This window comes from Trichogramma pretiosum, unplaced genomic scaffold, assembly GCF_000599845.2.
Source record: "Trichogramma pretiosum strain Unisexual culture from Peru unplaced genomic scaffold, Tpre_2.0 scaffold39, whole genome shotgun sequence".
NCBI lineage: Eukaryota > Metazoa > Arthropoda > Insecta > Hymenoptera > Trichogrammatidae > Trichogramma > Trichogramma pretiosum.
The window spans coordinates 450,430-477,564 of record NW_019640828.1 but is presented as its reverse complement, the minus strand read 5'-3'; the positions used below and the strand labels follow the sequence as shown (position 1 = coordinate 477,564).

Here is a 27,135-nt window from a genome sequence, read left to right as displayed (position 1 = left end):
TATTGCTTCCTATATATTTCTTCGGTAGCCGCAGCAGCGGCTTTATAAAAGCTCGCGCGTAACCCCCCTCGGCTGTTGTGGGGATATATAATTGGAGGCTGGTGCGGCTGCTGCTACTTCTGGACGCGCGAAGAACGAGAAAGAAATAAAAGGAAAGAAAGAAAAGGAGAGAGCGACAAAGAAAGTTCCGGGTATATAAAGAAGTGACGATAATAACAGGATTATATGGTACGGAACTGCTTCCGCGAAAGGGTAACAGTCTTATATGCATACGTGCGCACATAATGAATACGTATGCATATATAAGAAAAAAAACACAGACTTCGCAGAAACGAGAGAGAGAGAGAGAGAGAGAGAGGGGGGATAGTCGTCGTCGTCGGCGTGTGCGCTGCTCGAGTATGTATACCTCCCCCCTCCCCTTCCACTGCTTCTACTGCTGTGCTGCAAGCTTCAGACCGGGGGGGGGGGGGGCGGGCAGCGAGCTTTTAGCTTTCTACACGCACGCAACTCTACGATTACTACTACTGCTACTACTGCTACTAGTACTCGTGGGCAGCAGCCCCGCAACGAGCCCCGCAGAAAGTGTATCATCGTCGTCGTCGTCGTCACTTGTAGCCGCTCGCTCGCCACCGCAACAACACGACGCACGCGGTCGCAGCAGGCCACGCCACGCGCGAGTTTTCAGTCGTCGTACAGTTTTCGGGTTACAATATACAGTGAAAAGAAGCTGAAGGAGACGAATAGTTCTGTTCTTTGTTGTTGTTGTCGTTGAGAACCGCATGCGAACGGCACTGATATTGGATATCGTCGTAAACAGTGCTGTGCATAGGAATAGAGAAAGAAATAGTTTTTTAATTAAATACAGTTAACGAAGATGCGGCTCTGGCGTCCCGAAGCATGCAGGTTTGTAGCCGAGCATTTTTTTTTCTGGTTTCAAGTAGAAAAAAAAAGTAGAATCGTTCGAGTTTCGTCCGGCGGCAATTTGAGTTGTCATTGTTGTCGCTGTTGTTGGGGTTATTATCGTTGTACGACGAAAGATATGAACCGAAAGCTGCTGTCTATAGATCGTGTCCGAGTAAACGAGCCTATATTACTCTAGCATATTTACCCGCTGTCAAAGAAAGAGCGAGACAGGGTAAACCTTCCGTTTATTTATGCATGTGAGCGTAGAAAGTATTTAAAAGAAGATAAAAAAAAGGAAAGTTGCGGACGACCACGTGTGCATCGATCGGTACTTATAACACTTTTCTTACAGTCGGGTAGGCACGCGTAACCGATTTATTTTTTAATGCCTTTTTCACCGTTTACGTGCGACTTTGTATATAATTCGTGGTTGTGCGTTCGAAGTTGGTGTAAAATTGTAATTTACCATCCAACTGTGTATTCTCATCGTTAATATAATGGCTCGATGACCAAAAATTGACAATTCAACTGTTTCAAAAAGTTTCGCTTTCGATTCCTTTAAATACGATGGTATTAATCTAAGCCTTCACCGCTAGATGGCGATGTGCCTTATTTCTGTAAATCTGCAAGTAGTAAAGTCAAAATGTTTGTATAAGTATAACATGGATTTCAAATGGTTAATTGTCGGTATCTCCTCTATTCATTATTATTTTTCGATTTATTTCTATGCGCAAGTTTTAAATTGCATTTTATTATAAAGTTATCAAATTCAGATTGACAAATTTAATTTGATTGACGTTTTTTACATTTCAGATGTAGAAAATAAATAATAATTATCGAAAGTGTGTTTAAATGATACTTTGCAAGAATTTTATAAACTCAAAATTTGGTATACATCCATAAAACGTTACACTTCTAATTACGTGCATGTCCAATTCTAATTACCCTTTTACGTCCGACAAACTTTTTCGCTCGGCTAAAAAGCCAGCCATAAAATGTCGAGCATTTCCATCGGGACGATGTACCGGTTAAATTAAGAAAATGAAACAAAAAAGAAAGAAAGAAAGAAAGAATAAATTCTTAGTTTCATTGCCCGAACGAGCCAACTAATTTAACGCTGCTCAATTAGCATTCACGAGCGAAGATCTCCTGCACTTCATCCCTCCACCCGTAGCTGAAATAAAAATTCAAAAAAAAAAAAGAGGAGGTAGAGGAGGGCAGAGTCAGAGGCAGGCAAATGAAACGTCAAAACGGCGTTCGTGACCTCGCGCGCGAGGCTCTCTTTCAGCCTTTGAATTTCTCGAATGCGAGATATGGCACATGAGTGCGTGTATACGGCTGGAACAGCGTCCAAACTTTGACCATAGAGGAATATACATATCGCGGGCTCGCATCAGTTTGGAAAAAAAAATTAAAAAATTGAAAAAAAAAAAAAAAAACCTGTCGAGCGATACTCGATTCTTCGTTTATTTTTTTCCCCCAGCGGTAAATATTTCAAGAGCTATACAAAGCTCGCGAAATGCGAAATGCCGTCCGCACGCGCACGTGCACACACTCAACTTTCATATTATATATAATCTATATAAATTATATGCAGGAAATGAAATTCTCGAGGAGTGCTCCTTTGAAACTACATATTTTTTTTTCTTTCGCAGAGAGAGAGGCAAATTTAATTGAGTCCGACGTGCCTCACGGGTTTTCTTTCTATACATTTAATTTTCTCCTTTGAACGCGAAAGATGCGCACTACACACACACACACACAGTGAAAATATCCTTCCGATCTATTTTGATTACAACACACAAATACACACACACACACACACATAACGAAGTAATTAATCGTTTTCATTGTACACGTATCGAGGGGTAAAAAGTAAAGCCGTTAATAATTCGAAGAGAGCTCCCCGCTCGCTGACGGTTTTAAATGTACACTAGATACACTGCTGCTGCCTTTGTTAATAGTACTTTAATTGAGAATCAAAGAGCTTCGAGAGAGAGAAAATAAAGGACTGGAGAATCGATCGCCGAGACTGAACTTGGAAGCGTCGGGTAAAATAAATTTGTCCTTATAGCTTTTCTCCAAGGTTTTGCAATTATAATACTCGAGTTATTTCAGAATTTTTCGTGTACATATTTACCGCGACAATTTTTTTCTTCGTAATAATACGAGCTTTTCATAATGAAAATTCGGTACATATAAGTTACGTTCGAGAGTTGGTCAATTATCTGTAAATGGCACACGTGTCTGGCAGTACGGTACACGTTTAATTGATCGAAAAGCTCTACCTCTCTCGCGTCGATGCACAGCTCGTACGTATATAACGAGGGCAGAAAAGTTCGCATCGATTTCCTGTTCATATAGAGTAGTAGTAGCTCTTCCCCTCAAATAATAACGACAAAAACAACATCGTAATCGATTCGCATCCGGACCGATATGTACACCTGTACACGTGCACGCAGAGTTGCCAGCTATCATTAAGTCTCGTTCGTTAACGCGCGACAATTTCTTTTGCTTTCCTTCGTTCTCTTTCTTCGACTCCCTCGCCCCCCGCCACGGCCCTTTGTAATCTCGAGGCCTCTATCAAAGTGGCGTAAAGCCTAGAAGAAAGCGCGAGGAGAGAAGGAGAGAAAGAGCTTTAAGTCGTCGCGTGACTAACTTTCCACCGCGCGCGCGGCACAATACCATCCTTGAAGGCTTTGTGTGTGGGTGTGTGTGTTGTAGATCGCCCCGGCCCAAGAATCAATGTCGGATCGTTTTTGCCGCGCTTATTGTATATAAAAGGCGGAAGAAACCGAAGCTACAAAGAAAAAAATTATGCACGTGCGCGGATTTGGAAGGCCTCTGCGTGTCGCGCGACTACTTGTTGTTGGGGGCTTTTAAGTTTTCACGCAGGCTGAAAATTATTCAATGAAAAATCTTAGAAAAAAGAGAGAAAAATATAAAGTCTCTCTCTGTAATAAATCACGCGACGCAGACTCGCGCTCGTACACACCGCTAAAAGCTTTTCCTTCGATTTTCATTCTTCTCCACATCTGCACATATTGAATCAACCCTCCTCCTCCTCCTCTCGTCCTACATATATATATATACGTATAACAACGTCGTACAATATAAATCGTAATATAAAAATCTTTTTCCTCTTTTCTTTTCCTCGTCTCGAGCGTCCATGGCCAGGCCAGCAGTAGCAGCAGTAGTAGCAGTAGTACATACACAATGGGGTCCGCCGCGCCGCACAGACGCTTTGGCATGAATAATGCAACGTTTGCTGCTGCTACTGCTACTCGACTCTGCCGAGCGACTCGGCACGCGCGCGCGAGAAAACCTCAGCTCGCCGCTACTGAGATATAATCATTACTACTACTCGTAGCTGTACTGCATTTTGTAATTCGATGCTCGAGTGTCGTTATAATGTACCGTCCGATTCGATGGACTGTGGATTTGCATGTTATAGCATAAATCGCTGCTAACGATTTCGTGTAATATCTTCGCAGCATCTCCTTTTTAAAATATAAATAATTATAGTAGAGTAGCGTAAAAGCTCTGTGCAAGCACAAGCAGGCCGAGCAGTATACCGGGAAAGGAAGTGACCACACACACTCGCTCATTGAATATTCTAGCAATTTATAAGGACCGTTAAGAGCAACAGCAGCAGCTAAGCCGCAGGGGGTGAAGGAGGTATATAATACACATACTGTGTGCCCGTTTAATCTGAGAATTTGAGGTTGCTAAATTCAGCCTCGAGAATGAATTATAAAGATGTTTGTGTGTGTGTATAAACACACTGTGGCTCGCAGAGTTTATGATGATGATGATGATGATGAGGAGAGCCCTTTTATAATACCGGAAACACGGAGGGTAAATTAGTGTAAATCATTACTGCGCCGTATCCAAAAGGGACATATATGCAGAGAGGAGCGTTTGGACCGTTGCCCACGTGTGCGTGTGTGTAAACAACGCAGAGAATTATATAGAGCAAGAAAAAGAAACACATCACTGCGCGCACGCGGGGGTGGGTAGCAGTATTCGTGATTTTTCCTTTCGAGCTGTATCAACGCGATTGAAATTCTCTCGAGCGCTCTTGGCTTGCGGTCATATATATATATATAGGATACGTATAAACACGAATGCGAAGCTTTTCTTTGATTTTTTTTTCCTACTCCTCCTTTTATTTACATTAACCAGCGAGAGCCGAGCTCGCTCGCTATGCAGCAGTTCTCGGGGCTCGAGCTCAAAAAGAATCTCGCGTTCGCCTCGTGGAGAGGAGGCGCCCTCGCGAGCAATCGATATATAGTGTATGTGTGCGGTAGAGGTATACGATGCAGCGATCCGACGGTGGTGGCTTTTACGATCTTTTTGTGCGCGGGGTATATACGCGGTATAGTGGTACACGAGAGAGAGCAAAAAAAGGGCCGCGAAGTGCACAGCGTGCTTGTACGTATGATACGAGACGTGCCATTTCTGCGACGTCGAGTGCATCGTGGTCGCGCGCGCCGCGGCTCTTAATTCGTTTTCCGCGAGAAACAGAGCGTTATTACGGGGGGGGGGGGNGGGGGGGGGGGGGGGGGGGGCTAGTAGAATATGTTGTGCATTGCACAATGATGTCTTTGCAGATATATATAGATGAAAGCAGTACGTAAATAAGTTTTGAACTCGCTGAGTCATACATTTAATGTTGAATTCAATATTAAACCACTTCGAATTTTTCGAAAACTGCGTTTTACTTAAACCATTATTTTTACTTCACAATTTTGGGGATTTGCAGATTTAAGGTACTCGCCATCTAGCGATAGAGACTGGCACTGGCTTTAATGAGGACTATATTTTATGCACACTTACGGAGAAATGCGTTACGCACCGTAACGCATTTCTCTATCTATAAAAAAAAAAAAATAATATAGGTAATCAGATCTAAAACATAAAAATGTCAAACAACATTCATCGATCCAAGTGTGGAATTAAATATTTTAAATTTATTTTTGCATTAAAAATAACGCACCTGACTTTCCTTGTAATTTTTCTGTGCATGTTGCATCAATTTTCAATGAAGTCTCCACGTCAAAGTACCGTCGATCAAAGAAACCAAATCGATTACTTTAATTTTGAAATTTTTTAATAGTGTATGGATTTATTTTCTTGAAAGATTTTAGCTTTGATATTTCAGTTACATTTCAATCCCAAAAACGTCATCTCGAAAAGTTTAAAATTTTTTTCAACCAAAACTAAAAAGTTTAACAATCGAGCATTCGAAATGATAAATGTGTGCCCTCAGATACTGCACCAAATCGACTCGTCCTAGTAAATTCCCTTTTTTCTCAACAATTATAAGAAAAAGTACACCTGGTCTTGAACGTACAACTTTGCAACGCAGAGCAACAACTGCATCCTACCCCGAGAAAGTATTTATACTTTTTCTTCGCGTCAGCGGGTATCCTTGAGCGCGATATCGTACACGCATCAGCGAGCAAACTTTTGTTTCTGTTTTGTTGTTGTTATTTTTTTTTTTCGTTTCACGCCGCTCGGTACATATATGAAATATGCAAATTTGTCATATCGCGCGCGTCTGTTATACGATATTGTGCCTTTTATATATGAATGATTCGTGCAAAGTCACCCGACGACGACGACGACGACACATTGCGATGCGTCGCTGCTATTATTATTTGCGCGAGACACGAGTACGTATAATTAAGACGTCAAGTGTCATTCAACAATGACTCGGTGTTATATTGTATCAGACGTCTTCGGTAAATAACAATATAAATATAGAATTTATGTAACTCTTTTCATCCCACATAATATCGGTAAATTAGTTTCGCGGTATATGTAGATGCACATTTCATCGGGACAGTATAACGAGATAAATTGCCTTCAATTAACCGTTTTTAAGCTTCGAGCTCCGACGTCGTCGTCGTCGTCGGCAGCGGGACTTGACAGAATTATACTCGAGCGGTATACAGTACTTACATATTTTATTCATTATAATTCGCAGCCATCGCTATGCATAAAGTTTTATAATATGGAAAATGATTTTTCGCCTCGTCCCGCCGCGCGTTCGCATGAATACATTTGCTCTTTATAATAGCCTCTCGCTGTTCTCCGTGAAAAAGTATAAAAGCTCGATGTAAAATTCTCCCGCGTTCATGATATAACCTTATAAAGCGCGTAAATTCATGGAACGAGAAATACAATTTTATACATATCGTATATAAAATAATCCTGGTTATTATATCAAAAATTCAACGAGTTAATTCGTTAACGGTATTTTCTCGAATAAAACGAAAATAAAGGAAAAACAAATCCAGTTCTATCGGTGTCCGTGAGAGCTTTCATCGATTTTCTCATACTTGCGTATACGCTGTAAAAAAAAGGGGGGCTGCACGAGAGATAGAGGAATTAGCAGCGCTCACCGGGCGCGAAAGGTCGAAGATTCGCGGCGAGACATTAAGTTATACTAATGGGGGGGCTTGGTCGGTACAAGTATAGATCAAAAATTAAGCTTTCGCGCGAGGCTTTTCATAATGTAGTTATTAAGCGCGACGACGACGACGACGACGACGAGGTGATTTATCCGTGCAGCTGCGATACGACGAAAGATTATGACCCCTTCCTGCTGCTGTCTGACGGGGAAAGGTTTAATACAGACGAATCGACGCGCAGCAGCAGCAGCAGCGAAATAAATATTCGGACACGCGATATATCGTGTATAGCGTATGTGCTTTCACGTTAATGAAAAGCTCGGATCCGCGCGCGACATAGTTTTATATACAGCATACACAGCGTTTATACTCGCGGACTATATTTTTCCGATATTATGTAAATATATAAAAAAAAAGCGATCGCTTCTTCGCTAAAATATAACAGGGAATTTTGAAAGCCGTGAGCCGAGCCACGAGCTCGTTAACGTAATATGTAAAATTCATTTGAAATATCGCACGAACGCCGTTCAATGGTTTCGAATATAAAGCATAAAAAAATTGTATTAAATAAAATACAAATACGAAAATTCGGTTTATGAAGCTTGCAACAAAAAAAACCACTCGAGCTTTTTGGAGAGCTGCTGCTCTGCGGATCGTCCCAAAATCAAACACACGCGAAATTCACACGCGCCTGCAGTTTCGTTGAAAAAAAAGCGAAAAAAAAAAATAGCTGTTTTCCTCGAGCTGCACGTAGACGCGCGTGACAAATTGGAGTGATCCCTTTGAATATACACGCATATTCAGAGTCGAGAGCCGAGCCGAGCTGCAGCGACGTTGCGCGATATACTATACGCGAGCTTGCAAGCTCGCACACGCGCTAATGACCCCGTAACCCGCGTTATACACCTTAGTCTACACACAACACACACACTATATTTATACGTATATCGATCGTGTGGAGCGAGAAGTTTTACTGCTATTTTTTTTTTGCTCTCTCGATCATCGCACACGTAGGTTATACGCGTGTGCATTACGAAGCATATAAAAAGCTCGCGCTCGAGAGGTACTCGAACGCGTAGGAAAAAGAAAGTCGATTATCGTCAATTAGCGATACATTAATAAACTCCCGCGCGACCGTCTTGTATTCCATCTATATGAATATTATCCTCGGTATACAAATACGTTTGTATCTCTCAATGTTATATCGTACGTTTTTAGCTCTCTCTCTCTCTCTCTCTCTCTCGATGCGGCTCTCTATATGTAAAATCGATATGGCGATATTCATGGCCAGCGTGTGTGGCGCAGCAGCAGCAGAAGCAAGTAATACACGACAAATACGATGAAAGAGTAAAAAAGCTCAGCCGGGGCGCGAGTAGCAAAGTACAAAATAGCATCAATTGCGAATACTCGCGCGGCATTGAATTTCCGGTCACGCCCGCGGGGCTCTCTCTCTCTCTCTATACAGAGTCGTCGTATAATAATTTTTTTTTTTTTTGCAGTAGAGCTGATATAGGAGAAAAAAGAGAACGTCAACTTTTCGCGGTGGTGGAAGTTCTTTTTTGGTCAAGTTTTCGGTTGCGCGACTGCAGAAACGCAATTGCGCGTCGATTCATTCGTATATATGTGTGCGTGTGCTCTTTCGGGAGAAAAAAATATGCTTCATGTGTGTGTGTAGCGATGAAAAAAAATAATCAGGATTTTATTTGTTACTCGAATAGTAATGATAATAATAATACAACCGTGAATTCCCTAACTAATCGGCTTAGCATCGAAAAAAAAAAATATCCTAGCTAAAAAACAGTCTTGTCGTCGAAGTTGTTCGATCATTCATTTTTTCTTTCCCAAATTTTTCTATCGTCATCGTCATCATCATCATCGTGGTTAGTGGTCTTTATAGGCCCGCCACCGCCGCGCTGAAGGCGTCGCAGCTTGCGCTCTTGTCGGCGTTGAGGATGTCCTTCACCGCGTCCTCGATCGCCTTGTCGGCGTAGACGAGAACCTGCTGCTTGACGATGTCGGGCAGGGGCTCGCGCGTCTTGATATTGATACCCTTGGCCTTGGACTTGATGTTGGTGAAGGTGACGCGGCAGGGCGACTGGCTGTAGTGCAGATTGATGGTGCCGGCCAGGCGGACCTCGGTCACGGTGGCGCTCGACTCTTTGAACGCCACGTTGATGAAGCCGATCTTGGCCTTTACGAAAGCGATTAGAATTATGGTGGCGATCGTGTCTCGAGCTTTTATTTTTTTTATTCTTTGGTTGAACTACTCACCTGAGAGCTGGAGAAACGAACGTGAACGTTGGGAACGACGACTTGGAATCTGATGGCGGCGTTTTTACCGGTGCGACGCACCTTGATGTCGGCGATCTGTCTCAAGTTTCTCATGTCTCTGCGGAGGAGGAGATGACATTTTTTTTTGGTTATAGATCCAATCATCGATCATCGTGAGGATATTTGTTTTTTATTCTCGTATACTCACTTGATTTGGCCGTCTCTCAGCGTGTAGGTTATCGGTATGAAGCTGAGAAAGCTCTGCTGACCCTTCACCAGGTCGACGTCGACCACACCGGGATTCTTTTTCGCCACGATGTTCAGCAATTCCTTCTTCAGCAGATTGAAGCTGCATTTCTGTTTGATAAAAAACATTCGTCGTACGATTATAATTACGCGTTTTGTCGAAATCGCGGATGATCGATCGATTTCGTACCTGTCCGCAGTTCTGCTGACTAGATAATTCAATATTGGCAAAGAAGTATACGCAGAATGTCAAAAAAATTACGCTTCTCGTTCTCGTCTTCATTGTTGCTTACTGTCTGATATGTGGCAGATAATACTGAGATAAAAGTCTGAAAAGAAAGTGCGAGTTATGTATCGTTCGTTGCATTTTGTTTAATTATAAAAATGGCGAGTCATAATTGTGAGATGACGTTTCTTTTTTGATGCTAAACATCGTGCAGTAGATTTTGTGTAGAAATTTTATAAACAAATATTGTTTTGTCTTCGTTTTGGTAATAATTATCGAGTCATTATCGTACACAAACACTCCGGAAATAAACAAATACAATTTATCAATTGCTTGGCCCCTCGAGCGCGTAAATAATGAAGCAAATGTTTCGAAAAATTGTTCTCGAAAGTGATTGAAGAATCGATGAATGAATTCATCAAGCTAAAATAAAAAATGAAAACTTTTCGAACTCTTTTTCTTTCACAATTTTTCCGATTATATTTACAAGAGAATCTTGTAGTTGCTTAAAAGAATATAAATGTAAAATTTTCATAAAACACGCTTTGAAAATTTTCTATCACGTGTTTTTACACGATGAAAAAATACATCACAAAATTTTATCACTCCAAGAAATGTACAAAAAAAAATGATTGTTTCCATACGAATTCACTCACATATTTTTTAATACAAACAAGAACTACTCGTCAATTTCACTAAAAATGCGTCTACTAGTAAACTCACATAATCTCGCAATTTTCTGTAAAAATCTTGAAAACACTTACTTTTTTACACTGAGACTAACATTGAAAAAAATTACAATTGGAAAAGTGCGATTACTCACCTGATGTACTCGACGCCGTCGAAGTTTACAATAAAATGTCTGAAGCAAAAAGTCGGATGCCGACATTTATATATCAATCGACGATCTGTTGTAATTGTTTACCGTAAATTCTCATCTTTTGATTGTGTTAGAGAGAGAGAGAGAGAGACAGAGCAGCAGCTGAAGCAAAGTAAAAAAAAATTTTTTGGCGCACACATACACACACAACAGTGTTTGATCAGCGTTTATTTGTACAACAAACAACGATTATAAAAGTGATTTATGCTTTATAGCTCACCTGCTTCCTCAAATACAATATGATTTTTTTGAAGTATTTTCGAAAAAAATTTGATTGATCGCATCGTTTTCGTAAAGCTTCACAGACATACGAAAGCGACTTATTTTGGTACATTCGATTCGAATTCATTTAGTACGTATATGCATCAAGGGTACAAACGCATTTTTTTGCTATTTAAAACTTTTTTTTATTGAGGTCGAAAATAAAATTAAAACAAAAAAACATATGTCAACAATATAAAACGATCCATCAGTGCGGAAGACGATCGGCGACTATCGCCAAAAACGGCTCGCACTCGACTCCCGACTCGGAATTGAAGATCGTCGTGGCGGCATCGGCTAGGGCCGGATCGAGGTAGCGCATCGCCTGATCCTTCACCCAGTCGGGCAGATACTCCTCCGTGGTGATCTTGACGCCCGTGGCGTGGGTCGCTACGTCGCCGAACGTCACTTTGCACGGGCTCTGGCCACGATCGAGGATGATCGCGAAACTCATCTCCACGGCGAAGATCTCGGCTCTGGGATTTTTAAAGGAAAAGCTGAACCAGCCCAAGCTGCCCTGTCGATGCCAGAAAAAATGAAAAAAGAAAGGAAAAATTATAATCGATCGGCTATCGCGATTGAGTTGTTTTTTTTTTGTCTGTGTGTACACGTAACTATCGCCGTAGCCATTTTTCCCAGCATATTGGAAGCTTTGACGCGGAGCTTTATGGTAATGCGCTCGCCTTCCTTGTTTATCTCGACGTCGCCGTCTCTCGCGATTTTTCTCACGTCGCTGCGTACGAAAATGCATATATATATTTTTATCATCAATCGCATTGTATCAATATTTATATCGATGCGCGCGCTGCACTCACGAGATCACGGAATCTCTCAATTCGTAATTGATTTTAAATCCCCAAACTCCTTGGCTGCCCTCGATCAAGGGAACTCGGAGGTTGCCGCTGTTGTCTTTTACAAAGATCCTGAGCAGCTGCTTTTTCAACAAATCGAAAACGCAGTCCTGAAAATAATTATTAAATAAATGATCTATTTTTGGTGCACCATTGAGCAATCCTGTGTACGATGTATAAATACCTCGTCGCAATTGGCATTTCGATCTGAAAATATATACAGAGACGCGCATAAATTATGCAGATATACGATGAAATATATTAATAATAATTCAATTATTTACTCGGAGGCGGTAGCTTGGACGAGACCAATGGAGCGCGATGGGCCACGACGACGCACAAAACAAAAACGAGGATCAGATTGTTGTTCATTATTTCTTTCTTTCCGCGCTCGTATAACAAAAAGTCTTCCGTGACGCTTATATTTATAAGCTTCTTTTTTTCTTTTACATCGTCACACGCGTAGAGTCAATGAAAAAAAAAAAAATTAGTCAGAGACACGTCGCACGTGGCAGTCGTGATGTGTGTTTAAAACTACAACTTACAATGATAATATAACCGAATAGTTGTAAATCTCGATACTACCGTACTATAAGATACGTAACGATTCGTCATTGTTCAATATTATTTACCAATACTCGTGTCGAGTTATACACATCTTATAAATTTTCTCAACTTGGACCACCCCGTCGGATTTTATTATATCCTCGACTAATTTTCTGTGTGTGTATGTGTGTTTCTGTGCGCTTCACTGCTGCATCGGGTATATAGATGATTTTATTGCCTCGAATACTGCAGGGATAGCATCGATATTATTATATCCCCCGCACGATTGCCCCCTGTTATACTGGTATATACTCGTATACCGAAGCCATTCGACCGTATACGATACGCGCGTACTGTTATTGTTACTATGGGCTCGACGTTGAGACGAAAAAAAATCATTTCGATGTTCGCAATGACGAAGAAAAGAACAACGATTCTTATTTTGTAATATTTTCATGTGCTCAGCGACGCGATTCGATTGCATATCCTGTTAATGCAAACAGAGATAAATTACACGTATTATTATTTGTACTTCAGATTCAAATATGTTGCACAATGATTCGCACCGAAGTAATATTGTCATTTTTCTGCTCGACAGAGACCACTGAGAGAACTCGGCCGACTGTTGGGTAGCTCCAGCGGCAGCGCCTCTGCCGCGTCCAATAATAATAACAACAACAATACAACCGATAATACCGAAGTCGTCGCGACAGAAGCTCAACGGCGATCGTCGTCATGCGAAGACTCGACGACCGCACCGGTCGTGACTCCGGCCGGCCTGCCGCTGCTCCAGGTCTGGCCGAGCGACTCGCCCCGAGCCGTGGCCGACGACGACAACGACGAGACCTCGGCCTTCGTCTATCCAGAGGCTGCGCAGCAAATACAACAGCAGCAGCAGGACGACAGCGGCATCGATTCCATACAGGTGAGAGCTAGACTCCTCAGGGAGTCGCGCGCGTGCACTCATTTCTATGCACGACGTAGAGTATATTATTATACATATTGTCAAAAGTTTCGAAAACTTGTGCATGTGTGTTATATCGTATGCATGTCTCGCGTCGTAAGGGGCGTGGGTGGATATTATAGTAGAGAGCGTACATTGTCGTGTCAAAATCATCTTTGAATGCGCTGCGGAATGTAACTTTACACACACTCGCGACTCGGCGACGTTTCAAGGTTGACCCGCCAGTAGCTCTTGGACTTGCACACAAATATTCGACGAATATTCCGTAGAGTAGAAGTTTAATTAAAGTCCGCGTGAACTGTCCGATTCCGTTCAGTTAGCGTCACGTAATCCGAGCGTAACTGGAAAAGAAAATAATAAAAACTAATGTCGCAGAATAAACGTCGTGTATCAAAGATGTGTTATAAACTTTTACGAGACAGATACGCGCGGTGATTTACATATTAGTGTATCGCATATAACTCGCGAAACTTTGTTTCCATAATTTATATGATACGTACGTATAACGCGACGGTTGAAGAGTTATATCATCCGATTTGTAAAACAATCTCGTTAATCATAAATTTCCCTTTTTTTTCTTGAATAGTTGAAAAAAAAAAAAAAAATAAATAAATAAATAAAAGCTTGTCGATAAAGCTCGATCATACAAAATCATCGAGGCATTAATACGTCCGATACAGATTATATTAATACACGCGATCGCGTCCTACGCGTTTGTAATATTTATAGTTGCGCGCGGATAATATTAGCGGCAGCAGCGCGCGACATCGTTTTGCGTTGGACACGATCCGATACGGAATTATTACACGCGTTCCTCTCGTGCATAATTAATCCCTATTCGTAAATAATGTATCCGAGCTTATTAAAACAATGGGCTCTCGATTCGTGTCGTTGCGATATTAATGGATTCGGCATAAATACCTATGATTATCATGCATACGACAAAAAAAAAAGAAGAAGAAGAAGAAACGACGTGTACGAGTTGTAATTTTGCGCTCGCGAAACGTGCAACGGTATATAAGGATGGGTCAGGGTGATCTGCGCGAGAGAGACCTTGACACATACCATTCGGAAATGTATATTATATATACTCTGCTTTGTGCAGCACGAAATTTCGATCTTGTACCGACTCTTTTTTTGGTTCGTTCGTTTTTTTTTATCTATGTATGCACATTTTTCTCTCTCTTTCTCACTCCTTCCGATTCCGAATGTGTGTATACACACAACAACGTCGACGCGGTGTAATAATGGACTATCTACACGATAACCGTAATAAACAGATCGCGACACGTGTATGCATGACTCTCGTAATTTTTTTTATTTTTGTTTTTCACGTGCTGCTGCAGCTGAACAACACAAAACTGTCGCAGGCTCGCGAGCTCTATATATACAGCGCACGAATCACCACCGCCGCCGCGAATGACGCAGGCAGCAGGCAGGCGGCCACGCGGGCGAAACTATTATTAATTGAATTTACAACTACCACGAGTATATATATCGTCGTTCCCTTTTACGAGCTCGAGTTTTGGCGTATATGTATCAATGAATAATCAAATATATCGCGTTACAAACTGACGTACACAAATGCGCCGCCGGTGCGCATATATGAACGTATACACATAATTATTAATAATAATGCACACGAGCAGCAGCAGCAGCACTCGAGCGTCGACAGGTACGTACATACGTACACAAGTGTTAATTGAACCGAGAGCGAATTTGTTGTATACATATAAACACAGAGAGAGCGTAATCAATGAGATGTAAATTCCTCGCCGCACGATCGCCGCGTCGAAACGCCGCTCGCGGTTTTATTCCATTATTTAAACATCGACGAACGAGAAATATAATTCTCGTAAATAATGTTTGATCGCGATTTATGATATATGATGTAATTTGTACAATCGAGAGACAGGCAGCGGAAAAAAATTCCAAACAAGCAGTTTACGATATGTTTTAAAATGTATATTATGATCGCCCATGTAACTTCCTCGGCGATCGGCGCGCAAATCAGTTTCCGTAACGTTCCAGAAAATCGCGAATCGTGACGCAGAAAATTTTCCATCCACAACCATCGTCGTTCCCCCCTCGATGATCGATGTATAATTATATGTGATGCAATTAATGTTTACGCACTCGTTGCACCGATCAAACACGAGTATATCAAAAAATTAATGAATCATTACGTATTATTATTAATTTCTCGAGTCGCTCGATTCTTGCCGCCAGTCTAACGCATGTGTTTTTTTTCTCTTTTTCTCGACACTTATCTCTCCTCCCCCGCCACCCCCTCTTCTTCTGTCTGTCTGTCTATCTTCCGTTAACGAAAAAAAAGCGCTTGGCTGTCGCCACGGTGACGAAACTCAAGGCCTCGCCCACGCCGACGGGCGTCGTCTCCACGACGACCTGCGTCGTCGTCAACAACTGCAGCAGTCCCTCGACGACGCCCGGACAGTCGCGCAGGCCGTCGCTGCTGCATCCGGACCACGCGAGGATCCACGGCCTGCATCATCATCATCATCATCATCACGGTGCTGGTGGTCATCATCACCATCATCATCATCATCATCAACCCCATCATCATCATCACCATCATCATCACGATAAGAACGGCCGAATGTCACCGGATCGGGGCTCGATCTTGGACGGCGGCGAGGCGGATCCGGCGGATCGGCCCCCGAGCCCGTCCAGCTCGACCACGAGCAGCCTCAAGTCCATGCCCAGCTCGGCCGTTACCTCGACCCATTCGAACGAGCGTCGGCGCAGCAGCAGGTTAGTGGCTATAAGCCAAACAAAGGCTTATATGCTTTTATATATATAGAGAACATGTGTATGTGTGTGTGTGTGCACGAGAGTGCGAGGAAACGTATGTATAGATCGTATGAAAGAGGATTGTCGCGGGATTAGTGGGTGGGAAACTCTGTGGGCTCGAACTCTCTCGGGGGGGTTGGTTGGTGGGTGGGTGGTAGTGGTGGTGAGAGAAGCCTGTTGCCCTAGTCCGGACGAAAAGCAACAGGCGCTCGCTCGTGTGCCTCGTGTGCCTCATTTTATTGTTCTATTTTTAGAGCGAGAAAATAGCACTATAACCCCCGGCTGGTGCGCGGCACGTGCTTGAATAGGGTCTTTAAAGTTTCTTTCTTTCTTTTTTTTTTTTGTTAATTAAAGGATTTTATTGGCAACTCCGAGTAACGAGATCTTATCTTGGGGTATATAACATATTATCGCCGCGTCAAAGTGGCATATAACGCCGTGTGGTGGATGTCCTTTTTGTGACGAGAGAGAAATAAAGTTTATTTTTTGTTTTTTTTTTCATCCGGAAAAACCTTCGATCCATTACTCGTTTCTCGAGCTGCAGTGCATATGTCGGGCGCGCGGGACCAACTTTTATTGAATCAGGCCTTGAATGACGCGACTCTGTAACGAAAACATTGAAGTATTTTTGAAAAAAAAAAAATATAAAATCGAATTTTTCTGCTTACTTTTCCATTTCCTTTCATCGTATTTTATAAAAAGTGTGTCTCTTATTGAACGCGCGCCGAGCGAAATAAAAAGAAGAGACCGTGATTGCGCTCGCAGTTATAATGACAAATATTTAGTTTCGATGAATAAAAATTGTAATAATAGTAAAATATATGATTTCAATTGATATTTATTTGCGATCGATGGTCCAAAAACTATAGAAAATTTCACTCGTATTTACTCTGGTTTTTTCAAAATAAACGCTGCATCGACTATTACTTTAAATATTAAAAGTGACGAATGGGAATAACTTGAAATATTGAATAAATTTTTATGTCCATTGAATAATTTATATAATGTAATAATCAGTTATTCGTAGAGAGCATTTTAAATTAAACTGTCAACATTCGCAAAACGAATGAAAATTGAATGCGCGTCAAGTCGATTTTTACCGAACCGAAAGAAAAAAAAAATTATAAAAAAAGTGAAATTATGCAAGTTATCTTTTGATAAGAACCATCTTGTGTCATAATAAGCTCTTACACGAACGTAAGTTTTCATCAGCCAACAATGCGATTTCCGCTCGGATTGCGTTTGCACCAATATTAATTTAAAGCTCTCTCTCACACACATCCGGATTTTTTTCAATATTATTGCTGCGGCTATATATAAATCGCACACACCAACGGACATATTTTATTCATCGGTGTGAGTTTTTTTTGCGCATCGCGAACAGATATTTTTCACGCTGAGCTGAGTTGAAAACAAAAAAAATAATGCCTTCGTACCACTTTCGTCTAAATTACAATATACTGCATAGAAAAAAAGGCACTCGAGGACACGCGTTGAAAACCTGCGCGCGGCACATAGTAGTAACAGTATATCCTTGGAATATTTAAACAAATTTTTTTGATCAATCAACTTTGGAAAAAAGTTTCTATACACCAGGGAGATATTTTTAAAATATTTCCGAATGAAAAATCGATTTATTGATGAAACCAAGTATTCAAGTGATGATATTGTCAGGCATGTGCCCTTTGTACTTACAAATAACTTGATTTTATGCATGTAATATTTGCAAGTGACCTTACAAAGTAGTCGCGCGCTCGTACGCTTGACACAACGTTAATTAATTAACACGACGTCAAAGAGCTGCCGGCGTAATTGTAAGCGCAAAAATATCACGAGATTTAATTATAGAATATATACCAAATTAAAGAAACTGATCGGTACGTGTCAAGATAAGATCGCTTTGATTTAATTTTTTTTTCAAATCAACAAATGATAAATTACATTTCAAGCGACCACGTGAAAATTATTATTGTAATTATTGTCATTATACACAATATAATAATATATAAGACACAAGTGAGATTTTTTCTGAGAGGGTGTGAACAAATAACTAAATTTTGTTTCTGTAATAAGAGTGAAGGTTTATTAAAAATTCTTAAAACTATATTTACAATTATAAACCTCTCTTACCTGTAATAAGAGAAACGACAATTAAAGCTAATTGATCAACTCTCTTTAAACACATGTACGCAACTGACGATTCAGCTCACACATTCATATTCGAATAATATTTACAAACTTATATGAGGCGCGCACAACTGATACAGCGCATCCATTATAATTTAAAGAAACTAAGTTTTCTTTAAAAATATTAATTTTGGTTAAGAAATAAGGTAACTTTCGTTTGCTTATTGTTTTATTTAATCGTTTATGAACTGGACTGAAATAATAACTGAAGTAAAATTTATTTTACACTGAAAAAAATCTGATGGGTGGATTCAGTAAAGCAAAACAAAAGTTTTTCTGAAGGGGGCACACCTGTGTTAAATTCTGTATTATCCTATGAATTAAAAAACATTAAAATAAAATGTTAATATAGAATTTTTTGTTTTCGATCTAAAAATTATGTTTTCATAACTCTTTGTACATCAGAAAACATGTGTCTAGTAGCTTATACAATTTAAATTATCCCAGGATTTATCTATAATGACGTATGATTCCGAAAACCTGTGCTGCATGAAATTGAATGCATTTTTGAATCTGAAAATTTTTGTTTAAATTTTCTCTTTAGTTCAAATGAAACAGAATTTCAAGAAAAGGCTAGGAAATTTTGTTGCATACTAAAAAAATACAACAAAAATTCAAAAATACCTTTTTTTTAATGCTCATTGCCACTTTTTGAGACTGATAGATTGAATAAATAATTTAATCAAAAATGTCATTCCGATCGATGCAATACAGGATTTTGGAATATTAAGACATTATGGACGAATCCTACACTAATTTAAATTATTAAAGGTACTAGAGCCATATTTTCTGATATAAAAAGAATTAAAAAAAAATTTTACTTCAAAAACTAAAAATTTCAATATTAACATTTCATTTTCATACTTTTTTATTTACAAGATTCAAAGGGTTCTCAAATTTGTATGAATTATAGCGAGTTTTACGAATAAAAGAGTTTTTAATTAGAGCGGAGTGTTTGCCTATGTAAACAAGAAATGCTTAAATGTGTCTGTCTTCCACACGCAGGTACAGCATGTTCGACGCCCTGGACCTGGAGTACGCGCTGCTGCGCGCGGCCGCCCGCGGCTCCGTCGGGCCCTACTCGCTCTCGGAGTCGCTGCACAAGCTGACCTTCACCCAGAGCCTGGCGTTTCCCGCACTGGCGCGTGGCCTCGCCACCAAGCAGACCGTCGCCGCCAAGAACGCCAAGCGCTCGCTCCAGCAGCAGCACGGCGAGACGGGCATGAACGCCTTCGCCAAGGTCGTCACGGCCCTGGTCCTGGTGCTTGTGAGCGTGCTCGTTTTCGGCGTCGTCTACAAGTTCGTGAGGACGTGAGGCTGGCTGCTGGTCTCGCAACAGGCCGAGACCAGCAGCAGCAGCAGCAGCAGCTCCGCCTCGGCTCGGGTGCCACCGAGCCCCAGCGATTTTCAGCAGCAGAACAGTTATTACTCGTCCTTCGAGCAAGGACCAAGTTGAAAGAATATTGTGAGATTGCGATGTGAAATTTTTATTTCGAGCATCTTTTGAATTATTCCGGATTCAATTTCTTTCCTACGCACCCTGGTGTATTCGTTCCTGAATATCCTCACCCTATGCGATATTGTCTAACGCTTGAACAAATCGATTTTTAAATGCCCAATAAGACATTATTGTGCCTTTAAACTTTTATCAAAAAAAATATAAATACTTTATCCAAAAGCGCCTCCGAGAGCGAAGCTATGATAAATTTTTTCAAATGACTGAATTTACCCTGTTTATGCACTGCGAAATAAAAAGTTCAACGATCAATTTGCAATCGGGTTCTTTAAAAAAAAAGTGGCAATGTCAAAGAAATTCGGAACAAAGCATTATACGATGTGTATGTATGTATGTACATCGTCGATTTATTATCTTGCAATCTTATCAAATTAAAGAATCGTGTATATTCGTTCGATCAAAAACTCGTTGTATATATAATTAGTGTCAGTTGAGAAAACTAAAAATAAAGTAAAGATTGTGACAGAGCCGAGCGAAACCAAATAAAACTGAATATAATAATCGTTATGTATACCAATTGCGAGAACAAAATATTTTATAAAATTTGTATTTTCAGTCGTTCAAAAAAAAACTACTAGATTTTATAATTAACGCACCTACGTATGCATGTAGCGTTCAGCCGATAACAAAAGCGCATCGTTTTCTGAATTATATCTGTGCACTCAGCAAATGAAATTTAGCGAATTGAAACGTCAATCATATCTTCCTCGGTAAGATATTCTCTGTAATTATGATATAAACATTGAGCATCGTTCTATAGCCGTGTAACGTGTGTTCTGAGTGTCTCGTTTTGAACTTAAGTATTAAGAAGCTGTAATTATGTTGCTCGAGTATATGGTTTAATTGTTAGATGGAACTATGTGGATTCAAAAAATGTAAATAATCATATTTTTGGAGACTTCTCTTGCAAAAATCTGAAACTATATTATATTTTCCTAACTACTCGAAGATACCTACCGTAAACCTTTGTATTAATCGGTGCCAAATATTTTTTAAAAACTGAATAAGATTTTCATGAAATGCATTTAAAACGTTTGCATAGAGTATATTTTTGAAAAAGTGTTTTCCCTCGTGAATGTTCATGCAAGCTGGGCTGTCGAATGAATTGTTCCAGAATTATGTTTAGCCGATAAATTAAAAAATTTGTAAACTAGAAAAAATTAACTTATGATATTGTAATATGTAAAAAGTTTAAGAAAAAGCATTGTCATTGCGATAAACTGAGTAACTATTTAACAATTTTTTTTATTTATTGTATAACTTACAAATAGTTAAGAATAAAAAACTAACAATGATGTAAATTTAATATACTTGAAGAAAACTAACATATTTTGGCTTTTAAATGTAATTTTTTTGCATAAATGTGAAAAATAGTTATAAGTATGAAACGAAAAAAATAAAAGGTACAAATATACTCTGCAAGATTTATTTCTTATCCTGAAAAAATAAGGTATCAACAATGAGACAAAGATTCCGATTGAAAATTTATTTATTAATGATATAGTAAAATGAACAATCAATAAAAAATTATTTCGCACAATTCATAATTATACCGTTCGAATTTTGCCAGAAATCAGAAACTTCGAATTTCGGGTTAACACTCACTGTAATTTTTTCCAAAATTTTCAAACAAACTCAGTTGCACGGAATGATCCCCTTTCAAATTGAGTACTTATTTCCATAGTTTAAATTTGTATAGTATTATAGAGAAGTGCTAATTTATCTACAGTGACTTTTTAATACGTAGCCATGAATGAGTTTTTCCCTTCAATTTGGCGCGTCTTTTTATTTTTCAGTTTATTTTTAGACATTATTGTATCTATCGTACATACGTATACCAATATTTTCATAAGTACAATACGAACAATACGTTGTTTTTTTTTTGCTAATACGTGAAATATCTTGAATTTGAATTTTTACGAAGCTTAAGTTAGATGAAAAGTATGTTTGTCAGGACGAGGAATTCGATGAGCGAACAATATATTATAAGTTTCTTTTTTTTTAACTCTTATCTTTCCATTCGTCTATTTTCTTTTTTTTTAATAGTCGTTTATAGTTTATTTACACGTACGACGCCATTTTATTGCTAATTTAAATAAAAAAATCATTAATATCGTGACCAGCTTCATCGACCATAACACTTTTCAATCTTATTTAACATTAACTAATTCTTGTTTCGTCAACAAAAATAACAACAGTACATAATTTATGTGCATCGATGGAACATTTTACAAATAAAATTAATGAAACAACGTTTTTGAATCAATTGATCAATTGCAACGAGAAATATTTATTTTACATCGTGTATATAATTTTCTGTTGCGATAAGCTTTTCTTCGTATCAATAAACATTCAAAGAAATTAGACACTCATGCAGACAAATTCATCGTTTGTAGGTAATAAAAAACTATCACAGTTCATTTGTGCTTCATAAAAAACTGAAACCAACTCAATAAAATTAAATTATCAATGCATCAAAGTAATTGTAGAAAAAAAGTATAATAGCATCTTCATTTTGCCTGTAATTGATTGCGTTTAATAAAAACCAGTCGCAGTACAATAAAATACGCGAGATATGCTGAAAGTTCTATTTTCGATGAACAGTGTCTCAACTCATTCTCGAAGTTGCTTTAATTTCTAAAATTCGTTTCGCATTTTGATATTAGGCCGTACTTTTTCGATTTTTCATGCTACCTTTCGAACTTGGCTATTTACGGAACCTAAGCACATTATTAACGATCATGGAATGTTGAACTTTATTAATGTATAAAAAAATACGCGAAATAATTGCTTCCACATACTGCTTTCGATTAAATTTTTATACTTTCTTTGATTTCATCTATTTCGACGTCTATATTATTTAAGAGTTAGATCATTTTCCAGTAATATACGACGATCATGATAGAAACGCTTATACATTCTTAGCGCGTATCGGAGACGCGTTGAGCCGCTCGAAAATTAAATGATAATAATAATTTTAATCATCATTGCAGACCCTATCAGCGATGCCTTGTTAATACTACGATGTTGCGAGTTGGCTTTTTTTCTTTACGGTTACTACTAAATTACGTTTAAATGACATTTTTTTTACAAGTTTTGTACTATGACATCGCGCAGACCGTTTCCTCAATTTCGTAGTATTTTGTTCCCTATTATATCTTCCATCGATTTCAAATTTTTTTTTCTTCAAATTTTTTGTCTATATCTATTTGTTGTTGATGTTTCTATCTAAATCTTGGATGTAAAGTTTGTCTAGCCTAAATGTATTTTTAATCAGTTAAGGCTACAACATGTTTTAGTGACAATCTGCCTATACTGTATACCACTTTGGTCTCTTTTGTTCACATTAGTAGTCTTTATTTTCTTGTGTACTATAATTGTTTTCTTTCTTAATCATTTTAAATTAATCGAATCTGAGATATTTAAGAAGATGAATGGAAAATTAACATTATAGAACTTTTAACACGATTAATTAATAAAAAAAATTAATGAATGAAAAAATTATGCTAGACGGTAACAAAATCATTTCAGAATATTACGATTATTTAATAATAATGTAAAAACTAAGAGAGTAATAATATTCTTATTGAAAAATTACTTTTACATTGAGTAATCTATGAATCTAAAAAACTAAATTTACTTATTCATGATTATAAAAATATCGATCGACCCTACTTTTTCATAGAAAAATTGAGAGCTTCCGTTAAACACCGTTTACCATATTTTACTCGTTTCTAACATCGATTTAAAAATTGGAATGCAACTATTCAGTGTTTTTTTTTTTTTTTTTTTTTGACTAGAATTCAAATCAACAAAACCATAAAGCTCTTTTGATTGAATAGAAAAATATTCTCTATTATTTTTCATTACTATTAGATTGTCTTTTAGCGACACGTTTCTACAGTTATTTTATCATTTTTGAAGCTAGATATAAATGAACTCATATAATTTAATTTAACCCAAAATTTAAAAATAGTACCAAGTGGACCAATGTTAGGCCTCGATCAATTAAAGGAAAACGAGCATCATCAATTTCTTAGACTCTAATAGGAAAAATTGTCGAATTAGCGAATCTCAGTTTCTCGTCGAGAATCGTTATTAGCACAATCAGTAGCTTTATGATACACAACGGTTGGATTTCATGATTATTTTATAACGAATTTTCGTAGAATTAAACCTTAATTTACAATTTGATGTTGATCCTGCAAGGAATCCTTCAATTCAACTAACGCAACTTGTCGCACAAAATAATAGTGCTTCAATAACTTACGTATTACTTTTCAATCGCCTGATTTCATGACAATTTGAACCTCCATATCAATAACAATCGATAAATTTTCATAGAAATGAAATTTCTTTAACATTGTAAAGCAATTTAGCTACAAAAACAACTGATTTTTTTTCTCTATTCACATGGATTCAAGTTGCCATTCACACACGCGTGCGTCTGCCGCAAGAAATAACGCTTACAATGAAGTTATAACACGAGATGTTCAAACATGATCATGCGTTATGCATTTATACATTATAATTAATTTTTTGGTTTTACGTAACGGTTCCCTGGACGGAGGAGAAATCATATATATTGTTACGATGAATGACAAAATTCCGGCATCGATCATGGAAATTCTTTCGAGTTTAATTATTATTATTTATGCAGTAAAACAGCACAGGCCTATAATATTGTATTTGCGCATGACGACATCATTATTTTTTTTTGTTTAATCCATAATATTTATAATATTGTCATATGCGCGCTCTTAGTAGTTCAACACACTCAATCTAAATGAATAACAATCAAGTGGTAAATTTTTGTTTTTTCATGCTTGTAGCTATTACACGTGTACGTACATTGAAAAAATTGCTCCTATAACCCTATATTTGAACCATTCAACTCTTTACACGTTATGCAATTATGCTATACTTATTACAGAAGTTTCACACTCAAAAAGGACAACAAAACAAAGGTAAAGAAAGAGAAAAAACATTAATACCTGACTCACGATCTCTCTCTCTCTTTTTTCTTTTTTTTTTTAAATAAGCTCATTCACCCTCTACACCGGGATTAAACTATCCAGTCTGGAGGAAAATTGATTAAACCCTCGTTTTTCCATCGTGGCTCGCGCGTATACATAGACGCTTTTTATTTTTAGCTCGCGATCGAAGCTCTTAATTTATATCCTTTTTAACACCTCCCCGTTTACACTTTGTGCGCACTGTGTGCGTGCGAAAACGTCGATCTCTCGATGTCGTTCGTTTATTCTTTTTTATTCTTGTTTTTTTTTTTTTTGTTCGTTTTTACTGATAGATGATTGGGTGCGTCGGTATGATCGGCAGATCGCTGTCGAGCTTGAGCTGCACGCCGTCTTTGGTCATGAGGTAGTGGGTGAGCAGCTGACCCTTGCCCTTGACGAAGACCATGCCGCGCTGCTCGAAGCCAAAGCCGAAGTTCTCGAGGATCATGCGCGTTTCGTCCGTCACCTGTGTTCGGTTGAAGCAAAAATTTTTTGGTTCTAGAGCAAAAAAAAAAAAAGAAAAAAATATCTCGTCCACCCCCACTCACCTGGAGAAAGCCGACCTTGCCCGTGCTCTCCATCCTCGAGGCGACGTTGACGGTGTTGCCCCAGATGTCGTAGTGGGGCTTGCGCGCCCCGATCACCCCGGCCGTGACGGGCCCGTGATTGATGCCCATCTTGAGGACGAAGTGATTGAAGCTCTGCTCGTTGATGTGCGACAGGACGTTCTTCATCTCGACGGCGAAGTCGACGAGGGTGGCCAGGTGCTGCCACTGGGGCTCCTTGCTGCTGCTCGCCGACTCGGTGATGCCCGAGGCAGCCATGTACGTCGAGCCGATCGTCTTGATCTTGATGATGTCCTTGTACTTGTCCTGGTCGAGTATCTGCGTACGTAAATCGGATTCGCGTAATGTAATGTGTGAGCCAAACCTCGTCAATATTACCGCGTGAAAAAATGTGGCAAAAGTTTGGCTTATGAGCTTGAGCGAGATTTTTTTTTATTTTTTTTTAATTTTATATTTTTTACATTCGAGTATAATAGAAAGTGCACCAGGTCAAAAACTAAGGCAATCCGACCGACTTATTAAGATCATTTGAGGTTTTAAGGTAATTTAAAAATAGTTGGGAAAAATCTCGCTCAGGCTGACTTTACTTTTGGCACATTCTTTTTTTACGCGGGTTGGTATGTACGAAAAATTAAATTGCAAACTTTATAAGTACTCGTCAAAAGATAAAAATTTTGCCAATTTCTACAGATGCTACAGAAGCTCAAAGTTGAATTATCATCTTGTAAATGTTACTTTTCTTTTGGGGGTCTAGATTCACTTGAATAATGCGTACAAATTTTCGTAGAATTTTTGGAAAACTTTTTTTAATTATAAAAGAACTACTTTTAGCTTTCTAGTTTCTTCTTCTATATAGTTTTTCAGTTATTTTTTGAGGGATCGGAGCGAGGATCCAAGGCAGTTTAGTAATATGGGTAGATTTGAAAATTCACCTACAGATGTCGCATTCAAAACTCGTAGTAAAAATAGCAAACCAATAGTAACATCTATGACAAACTTTGACATTTTTATAAGTAACAATTTTTCGCTGATTTCATTGCTTTTGGTAATATGAATCATTCTTAAAATAGGCCCTTTGGTTCGAAGTATTTTTGCGAGTAACACCCGTGACTAACAAATGAATTTCGCCACTCTAAAACATGTATATCATACGAAAACTCACCGCGTCGAAGTCCGATATGACCTCGTTGAGAAACCTGAGACACTCCAGGCCCTGATTGTTGATGCTCTCCTCGCTGTAGAAGTCGGCGAAGTTGGGCATACTGGCGAAGAGCACGCCGACCTCGGCGTAGCTCTGGCTGTACAGGTCGTCGTGGTGGCGCGACGTCGTCAGGAAGTACGAGGCCACGTGGGGCGGCAGGATGTTGTAGATGAGGGCGCCGTTGCGCCTCTTCATGTCGGCCGCGCGCTCGCGCTGCGCCTCGACCTCGCGCGCACGCAGAAACAGCACTCGCCGCGACTTTTCCGCCTGAG

General features: G+C 39.1%; 3 protein-coding genes across 4 annotated transcripts in view; 1 reads left to right on the top strand and 2 right to left on the bottom strand.

Moving 5' to 3' along the window:
• Window positions 1-634: 634 nt before the first annotated feature.
• On the top strand, window positions 635-21,495 carry LOC106659603 (midnolin homolog). Of its 2 annotated transcripts, none has more exons than XM_014382216.1 (4): window positions 635-903; window positions 13,202-13,528; window positions 15,936-16,339; window positions 19,571-21,495. In XM_014382216.1, the coding sequence occupies exons 1-4, from the start codon at window positions 898-900 to the stop codon at window positions 19,878-19,880; spliced, it is 1,047 nt and encodes a 348-aa protein (XP_014237702.1). In that variant the 5' UTR covers window positions 635-897; the 3' UTR covers window positions 19,881-21,495. The 2 variants fall into 2 exon arrangements, with proteins under 2 accessions (XP_014237702.1, XP_014237701.1); XM_014382215.1 differs by having other exon boundaries at window positions 15,903-16,339.
• LOC106659604 lies at window positions 11,344-12,950 on the bottom strand. The gene is made up of 5 exons (XM_014382217.2): window positions 12,342-12,950; window positions 12,242-12,264; window positions 12,022-12,167; window positions 11,822-11,939; window positions 11,344-11,723 (listed from the first exon to the last, which is right to left on the bottom strand). Exons 1-5 carry the CDS (start codon window positions 12,427-12,429, stop codon window positions 11,415-11,417), a joined length of 684 nt encoding a protein of 227 aa, XP_014237703.1. The 5' UTR covers window positions 12,430-12,950; the 3' UTR covers window positions 11,344-11,414.
• A 2,359-nt stretch (window positions 21,496-23,854) lies between the features above and the next one.
• The window catches only part of LOC106659602 (adenylate cyclase type 3), a 29,520-nt gene continuing 26,239 nt past the window's right edge, over window positions 23,855-27,135 (bottom strand). Inside the window, exons 6-8 of the mRNA XM_014382214.1 lie at window positions 26,825-27,130; window positions 25,645-25,980; window positions 23,855-25,562 (exon numbers count right to left, since the gene is read on the bottom strand). Coding sequence (XP_014237700.1) covers window positions 25,380-25,562; window positions 25,645-25,980; window positions 26,825-27,130 — 825 coding nt within the window. The 3' untranslated portion in view covers window positions 23,855-25,379. The remainder of the gene's footprint in view (window positions 25,563-25,644; window positions 25,981-26,824; window positions 27,131-27,135) is intronic.

Coding starts and splice junctions, on each gene's coding strand:
- LOC106659603 (XM_014382215.1), top strand. Junction 13,529..15,902: donor GCGGCATCGATTCCATACAG/GTGAGAGCTAGA, acceptor ACGAAAAAAAAG/CGCTTGGCTGTCGCCACGGT. Junction 16,340..19,570: donor GAGCGTCGGCGCAGCAGCAG/GTTAGTGGCTAT, acceptor TTCCACACGCAG/GTACAGCATGTTCGACGCCC.
- LOC106659604 (XM_014382217.2), bottom strand. CDS start 12,429: ATGAACAACAATCTGATCCTCGTTTTTGTTTTGTGCGTCGTCGTGGCC. Junction 12,265..12,341: donor GTCCAAGCTACCGCCTCCGA/GTAAATAATTGA, acceptor ATATATTTTCAG/ATCGAAATGCCAATTGCGAC. Junction 12,168..12,241: donor GAAATGCCAATTGCGACGAG/GTATTTATACAT, acceptor AATTATTTTCAG/GACTGCGTTTTCGATTTGTT.